The sequence below is a fragment of the Moschus berezovskii genome, chromosome 13 (assembly GCF_049115385.1).
Source record: "Moschus berezovskii isolate FMDL1 chromosome 13, NW_MosBer_1.0, whole genome shotgun sequence".
NCBI classification, from domain to species: Eukaryota; Metazoa; Chordata; class Mammalia; order Artiodactyla; family Moschidae; genus Moschus; species Moschus berezovskii.
The window spans coordinates 57,554,846-57,563,410 of record NC_142472.1 but is presented as its reverse complement, the minus strand read 5'-3'; the positions used below and the strand labels follow the sequence as shown (position 1 = coordinate 57,563,410).

Here is an 8,565-nt window from a genome sequence, read left to right as displayed (position 1 = left end):
GAATTAGATGTCACGAATGTTTTTATTTAATGGACAGTGCAACTCAATTTAAGAGCAGACTGTGCAGGGCCAATGGGTGGGCATCCACTGGTAGGCTGGTCGTGCTGCCGAGATAGAGATCCACTGCCTATCTCCTGCTATTTATGGGTCCATCGCAGGCATGTCAGGGTGAGCAGACCCTCAGGTACAGTCCTCAGTTGATAAAGACCACGGCTGCCATCGGAATGTCATGCCTGACATCCTCCTCCCATGCTCCCAGTGCAGTCAAGTTCCGCTCTCAGTAAAGATGAAAAGTGTTGCAGGCGCCGTCTTCCAAACGCTGTGCATTTTCAGGTAGCCCGTTTGAAGTCCAGTGCTCCAAAACCATGACTAGGAAATTGGTTTCTCTGTATTGTCCTCGAGGTTTATTTTGTTCAAAGCCCCAGGTTTAAGTGCAGAGGAGTCATCTGCCCACACGATGGAAGCAGACACACTTTTTTTTTTAGTTTTGAAAATCGATTTTCTCCGATGTTTGTGCAGCAGCTGTTTCAACTTGTCCTTGAAAAAGCTGGTTGTGAGAGTGTAGAGGATTGGGTTCAAGGCACTGTTTACTGGAAGGAAAAAAATGACGACCCAGGAGGTGATTGTGCCTGGAGAAGGAAACAAAACATGAAAGAAAGGTGAAGATTTAATACACACAAAACACGTTACATGCTATAGTTAATGCTGTTTTTAAGAGGGCTACCTGTTCCATCTAAGTCTTCTCTCACCTTATGGAAAATCTCTTTGCCAGAAGAGCATAGGAGCTACGGATTCAAGGTCCTACATGAACTTTTCTGAGTTTCAGTAACTACTCTGTAGTTTGTCGTGAATCAAAGGGGAGGAAACATTATGTGAAAACACTTTATAAACTATAAATTGATATGTACTTTTCTAGTTTTTATTGCCTTTCCTTGTGGAAAAATAGGAAAATGAGCAATTAATTGGACAGTGTCCAGGAATCTTCTGGTTTAGAGTCAGATCTGACCTTGGTCTAAATTTCAGTCCTGAAGATCTTCCTGCCTTACACTATTATATTCAGAATGGAGTCAGAAGATCTGAGGAGCAAAAATATACATATCTCCAAACTCAGTGAATTCCTTCTGTGTGAAGCCTTTCAAAGGCTAATAGAATATAAGGGAAATGTTTCACACAAAGGGAGGAGATATTTTGGATGACAGAGCATTTTCTGAATTCAGTTGTCCCTTGATATCCACGCTGGGACATATACCAAAATCAGCAGATTCTTAAGTCCCTTATAAAAAATGGCATAGTATTTGCATATAACTTATGTATACCCTCCCATATCCTTTAAATCAGCTCTATATTACTTATAACACCTAATACAATGTACTTGCATGTAAAGAGTTATAAATACAATGTAAATACTATGCAAATATTTGCTAGTACAAGGAAAACTCAAGTTTTGTTCTTCGGAAATTTCTGGAAAATTTCCCCCCAATACTTTCGGTGTGCGGGTGGTTGAATCCATGGATTTGGAATGCAGAGGTACAATGGACCGACTACATCATTTACTTGGTTAGGACAAAATGTGTTTTCCTCCTCAAATAGAGCCTGACCCTAGGCTTGCACACTTCTTAGCTCTGAGACTGTGGGCAAATCGACTAAGCTCCCCAGACCTCAACTGCCTTATCTGTGAAAGGGGCTGATGGTAACTTACATGACTGATGTCGGGGAGCTGGGCCGGCTCTGCGGATGTCCCTTTTCAGCACTAAGCCCTGTGGTTCTCCAGACCCACCACACTCTGCCGCCTCCTCCCCTGTCTTCAGAAAACTGTCATCTCGGGGGAGGAGCTGGTCGGTTAGACCAGCATCCTTCCTTCCCCTCTCCCACTCCTCTGTGACTGCAGCCCCTAGTTTCCCCATCCCGCAGTTTCCCATCCTTCACACACTGTTGCTTGCTCTTCTCTTAGTCCCGCTCTTCCCTACATCCTTTCTGCTCTTCTTCTGGTTTGCCTTCCATCTCTTCTCTGACTACTTATCCGCCCCTTCCTCCTTCCCTTTGACCTCTCCCTTCTCCTTTTTCTATGTTTGCCTTTCCTCTTTTCATCCCGTCTTCTCTTTCTTTTCCTTATTTCTTTTTAACTGGAAAGAATATGAAAGAAAAACATTTGTATTTAGCATATCTTAGATTGATTCAATGAAGTTTTATATCACTACATAGTACTTGTCCTTAATTTTTTAAAAATTAGATACAAACAGTATGTGATGGAAGAAAAACAGTTGCTTTTTTGGTCTATTGAGTCCTTGAAGGAGGCTGTGATCAGGAATGAGATGTCCCGTTAGTCTCAGGGTCACTCGGTGATGTAAGGTTAGCATCATCTCAGGACTGAGATGGGAGGGCTGAAGCCAGCTTACCTTTGTGGCTGAGCCCAGGTACTATCGGCCACCTGCCATGGTGGAGAAGACCCCACAGTTCTTGGAGGGTGGGGATGGGGTGGGTTTAGGTCCATGAATATAGCAGTTTGTACAACACCATGGGAAGTTGGGCAAGGAAGGAGAGGCTTTGTCAAGTGTGGTAAAGACTTCTCTCCTATTTCCACTGCGGTGTTCAAGACAAACCTCAAACTGCTGAACTATAAAATGTAGAGAAAGACTAACGTGTGGCCCAATAATATTTCATGGTAATTACTTCCTGATCTGGTTCCCTATCATGGTCTGAAATGTCTTAAAGCTTTCTCCAAGAATGACGATTACTACCCCTGCTATCAGGCTTCCCTGGTGGCTCAGTAGTAAAGAATCTGCCTGCAAAGCAGGAGATGCAGGTTCCATTCCTGGGTTGGGAAGCTCCCCTGGAGAAGGAAAAGGCAACCCACTCCAGTATTTTTGCCTGGGAAATCCCATGGAGAGAGGAGCCTGACGGGCTATTTACCCTACCATAGGGTCCCAAAAGACTCAGATACAACTTAGCCACTAACCAACTACCACAACCCCTACTATCAGAAAACCTTGTTGTGAGACTAAGTTGATAGGTTAAAGGGATGTGGTGGGTGTTGTGTGGCATTTGTGAGGCATCTGACAAGGCAGAGGGACATAAAGAGTTGCAGGAGTTTGTTACTTAAAGAGTCTTCCTGCAATGCAGGAGACCTGAATTTGATTCCTGGGTTGGGAAGCTCCCCTGGAGAAGGAAAAGGCAACCCACTCCAGTATTTTTGCCTGGGAAATCCCATGGAGAGAGGAGCCTGACGGGCTATTTACCCTACCATAGGGTCCCAAAAGACTCAGATACAACTTAGCCACTAACCAACTACCACAACCCCTACTATCAGAAAACCTTGTTGTGAGACTAAGTTGATAGGTTAAAGGGATGTGGTGGGTGTTGTGTGGCATTTGTGAGGCATCTGACAAGGCAGAGGGACATAAAGAGTTGCAGGAGTTTGTTACTTAAAGAGTCTTCCTGCAATGCAGGAGACCTGAATTTGATTCCTGGGTTGGGAAGATCCCCTGGAGAAGGAAATGGCAACCCCCTCCAATATTCTTGCCTGGAGAATCCCATGGACAGAAGAGCCCAGGAGGCTATAGTCTATGGGGTTGCAAGAGTTGGACATGACAGCGACTAAGCACACACACACATTTGTTACTTAGCCATCCACAGAGCCCAGTGTGACAACCACATGGCCAGGGCCATGAAACAGACTAGTGGTTCTTAACCAGAGGGGTGCACCTCAGAATCACAGGGGGATCTTTTCTAAAATACCCATATCTAGGCCTTGGTCCCTATAGACTGAATTCAGAGGTGGGCTGGAACCTGGGCATAAATATTTTGTTCTGTTTTATGTACCCTTGGTGAAGCACCACTGTCTAGCTCAGGTGGAAGTGAGACACCAAGATTTAGTTTTTCTTGATCTCCTGTGTTTTTACTATTCTAGTCAGGGTTACACCATTACCCAATTCCTGTCTTAAAATACTGATTATAAAACCCTGAGGAGGGCTTCCCTGGTGGCTCAGTGCTAAAGAATCCGCCTGCCAGTGCAGGAGACATGGGTTTGATTTCTAGTCTGGAAAGATCCCTCATGTTGCAGAGCAGCCAGGTCCATGCACCAAAACTATTGAGCCTGTGCTCTGGAGCCCACGAACTGCAACTACTGAGCCCACATGCCCTAGAGCCCGTGCTCTGCAACAAGAGAAGCCCCTGCAATGAGAAGTCAGTGCACCGCAGCTAGAGAGTAACCCCCACTTGCCACAACTAGAGAAAAGCCCGCACAGCAAGGAAGGCCCAGAACAGGAAAAAAATAAATAAAATTATATATATATACATATATATTTTATTTATACTATATATATGTAATATATAATATATTTTATTTATATATGCATATATAAACACTGAGGAAATCATAACTCAAGCTGTAGGTATTTGTGGAAGATTTACTACATGTAAGACCCTGTATTCTGGCCTCGTCAAACAGAGGAGGAAAGAAGACACAACGTGTTCGGGAATCCTAGAAGGGACTGACCTGGTATTTCCACCCGGGAGAGGGAAAGAATTTTAATTACAAACACAGGAATCCAGCAGATGGCATCAGAGAACACTATAAAAAAGAAACGGTTTGCAACAGCCACATCTCTTCCCACGTGACTCCTCACTTCTGAAGTCTGCAGGGCGGTTTTTTGAATGGAACAGAACATGACAGTGTAGGAAAACACAGTGATGAGGAAAGCCAGCAAATTCACACCTGTTGGGAAAAGCACACCTCTTAACATCTCGGGTGTATAAATCAACAGTTGAAATACTGTATTACTTAGATGTTTGGTATGGTGTCTTTTCCAAGAACCATTCTTTGTATTAGCCGAGTGGTAATCAGTTAAAACCCTGAACTCACGGCTATAAACCGGAATAAAGGCATTGGGTTCACCAGATCAAAAAGATATTTCAAATACATAAACACATTACCAAGAAATTATGGGGTCGCAAAGAGTCGGACACGACTGAGCGACTGAACCGAACTGAACTGAACTGATAGACTTTGAAATTCAGATCTAGGTATATCGTGAGGTAATCTGTAGCTTTTTTAAAGCAGGAAAAAGGCTATTCAACTTTTTATCTCTCTGCAAATTCAAACCTTAAGGGATTACTGTAATCACATGTACATATCAAAAAATCAATATGCTCTATTCCTTTATCTTATAAATATGATTAAGATAACCTTGGGATATCAAGAAGATAATAGCATCAGAAACATTATTTCTCATGTTTATTGGTCTTAAATAAAAATAATACCAAGGACAAAAAAAAAATCTTTATTTCCCTTCAGATTGTCCATAGTAATCTAAACTGAAATTCAGAACTCTTTAGAATGTTTTAGAAAAAAGAAGAGTAAGAGAAAAACTAAAAATTCAACTATATGAATTACTGCTTTAGAGTCACTTATCCCATAATAGTGACTTTTTGGTCACTTTGTTATATTCTTGCTAACATAAAAATCCTGAGTGCTCATCTTAATCCTTATAGTGAATGTAAAATATCCATATAATTTCAAAGTTGTTTTAAAACGTCCATCTGAGTAGATTGTATGTAAGACTAGTAAAGTCTTGGTCATAAATTCATGGTGTTTCATTGTTTTTATCCAAACCATTTCATGTGGAATCTCATTACAAAGCCATACAATTGGATTTCACAAAATTGGTTGATCTTAGGTCTACTGTCAGAGAGTTAAGAATAAAAAAAAAAAATGACTGTTAAAGATGTTTCTCTGGTTCAAATCCTGAAAACAGACTTATAGAAACGTTCAGAAGTGTATGTTCTGGAAATACCATAGGAATGTGAGATGTTAACAACAGTGGAATCTGTGTGAGGCATGTCTGGAATACAGGAAACCATACTGTCTTTGCAACTTTTCTCTAAATCTAAACATATTCTAAACTTTAAAAATTATTTAAAAACTATATATTCTTATTTTTAAGCAAAAATATGTGCCTTTAAGTCTCACAAATAAGCTGTGTAAATGCAGATGATATTTGTGTGTGTGTGCACGTGCGCGTGTGCTAAACCCTGTCAACCACCCCCACACCTCCATCACAAGATCCAGCCACACAAACTTCTTTTGCCCTTTATCTGGGCCTGTTCCCCGGCTGTTGGTCTCTAACTCCTGGAACACAATGTCTCCTTTCACTTGGCCAACGTATCCTCATCCTTTGGGCCTCAGTTTGGGCTAGTTTTTACTGGGACGCCTTCCCCGGTCCTCAGATCTTGGGCTCCTAGGACATTCTGCACTCCTCCTGCCTGACTTCTGTCAGCCGGTGACACAAGGACATGTTTACTTGTCTTCACCCTCCTTTCTGGCTGCAGGTCTGTGGGGACCAATCTATTTGATCTCCAGTTCCCAGAACAGCACCTGGCCAATAGTAGGTGCTCAATTAATCCTTTTTGAATCAATGAATATAAGGTAGTTAGTGTGTATGTGTGTGTGTGTGTGCGTGCATGCGCGTGTGTCAGGGAGGGAAGTTTTCCATGGAGTGCACCTGTCCTGAGAATGGCTTACAATACTGTAGACATGATGCAGCCATGAAAAAATGACTACCAAATAGGATTGTATGTGTGGAGTATTATTAAAATGGTGCAAATAAAGTGTTTTCTTTTTCAGAGGGAGAAAGAATAGGACTAGAATAGCTGGGAATGGTGCTTAGGGCCATTTTGTGATGGGCTTTTAAGTGACTAATTTAAACTTGACTCTGGTTGTAGGGAGTTCCTGAAGGTCTCCAAGCAGAGGATAATCAGTCCTTTGGATACTCAGGTGGTGAACAGATAAACAGGAGAGCAAAGACCCCAGAGGCCAAAACACCAGTAAGGACTAATGTAATAATTCAGGGTGAAGGTCATAATGCCTTAAAGAAAGGTGACAGGTAGGTAGAGACTGAAAGAAAGAGAAGTCAGAGGCATATTTTGAAGAAAAAACATTTGATGAAAAAGAAAGGATGACAGAGCTTATTTCTTCTTTAGATGAGGGGACCAGATGCAAAGGGGGAACTGAATTGATGGTACAGCCCTGGTTAAACAGAGAACACGGAGATGGCCTTAGTGTTAAGCAAGAGAGATACCTATTAGACAATATAAAACATTTTTTTGATCTTTAAGGCTAAACTTTTCATTTACTTATAATAGAAAAGGTTGGGTTTTCTTTTCTAACAAATTAGGGAGAATTAAGGAAATGGAAAAGCACCCTTCTGTTGCTGACTCTAGAGCTGCATTTATGAAAGGAAATAAACCTTTCTGGTATTTCCACTCAAATAATCTCCTGCTAGTGAATTTCAAGAATTTTATTATTATTATTTATTTAGCTCATGTCTAGACTGTGAAAAAATGAGTTCAAATAACTTGGAAGGGTCACAGGACATGGCAGTGAACTGGAATTCCTCCAGATCATTGTCACTGTGTATGAACATAAAATCAAAGGGTCTCGCAGATAATAAAAAAGATCATTTGGAGATCCTGAGAGTATGTTTCGGTTTTTCATACTAAATCTCTTAATAAAAAATTTAATAAAAACACTTATAAATATGCAGCAAGAACTTTTCTTTAAAAAAAGGAGACAGTCTTAACTATATTTGCTTACTTTCTGAAACAGAAAAATATGGCTTTACTGAAATTTGTGGTATTTCTATCAAAATGACATTTGTCCAGGAAATGAGAAATAAGTTACCTAGGAAAATTCCAAGAGAATACCCTTTGCTTCCAGTATCTTCTGTTTGGTCATAATAAAGTGGGAAACATACTCCATTTTTTCCATAAAAGTTTCCAAAATAATCCTCTTTCCACAATGGAGTCACAGCTATTAAGAACCCCACAATCCAGATGCAGATGAGGATGGCCAGGGTCTGCCATTTTCCAGGACGGATGTTACTGAAGGGAAAGACAACGGCCAGGAACTTCTCCAGGGTCAAGTACGTGAGCAAGAGAACAGAGACCTCAGTGGACAGCATGGCCAGGAAGCCCAGGAGGCGGCACTGCAAGCTCTCCATCCACAGCAGCGCGTACTTCTGATACTGCCCACGGTACTTTAGATCACAAAGGCCAATGAAGAACAAATACACACCCATCAGGCAGTCCGCACCTATTGAAGAATCATAGAGTGTGTGTTGGTAGTTCCAGCATCTCTGTCTTCGCTTTCTGATTAGATCTGCTTCCTCTATACTGTACTAAATGAACTAACATAAACACCCACAATAGTACTTTGGAGTCAACAGACTTCAAAAGGTGTACTGTTTCTAAAGTACTACGCTGCATCTTTATAATTTTGAAAAAGTGGTAGGGAGATAATTAGGGTTGTGGGGAGCCTGGGCTTCCCAGGTGGTGCTAGCAGTAAAGAACCCGCCTGCCAATGCAGGAGACATTAGAGATACAGGGTTCGATCCCTGGGTCGGGAAGATTCCCTGGAGGAGGGTATGGCAATCCACTCTAGTATTCTTGCATTGAGAATCCTATGGACAGAGGAGGCTGGTGGGCTACAGTCCATAGGGTCATGTATGGAATCTAGGTTTTAAACAGTAAAAAAAATATAACTTACATATTTAATAAAGGGAGTAATTT

At 41.5% G+C, this 8,565-nt stretch overlaps 1 protein-coding gene across 1 annotated transcript in view; it reads right to left on the bottom strand.

Annotated features, from left to right (window-relative positions):
* Window positions 1-369: 369 nt before the first annotated feature.
* RXFP2 (relaxin family peptide receptor 2) overlaps window positions 370-8,565 on the bottom strand; it is a 63,571-nt gene continuing 55,375 nt past the window's right edge. The window contains exons 17-19 of the mRNA XM_088842825.1: window positions 7,679-8,089; window positions 4,496-4,714; window positions 370-629 (exon numbers count right to left, since the gene is read on the bottom strand). Coding sequence (XP_088698951.1) covers window positions 370-629; window positions 4,496-4,714; window positions 7,679-8,089 — 890 coding nt within the window. The remainder of the gene's footprint in view (window positions 630-4,495; window positions 4,715-7,678; window positions 8,090-8,565) is intronic.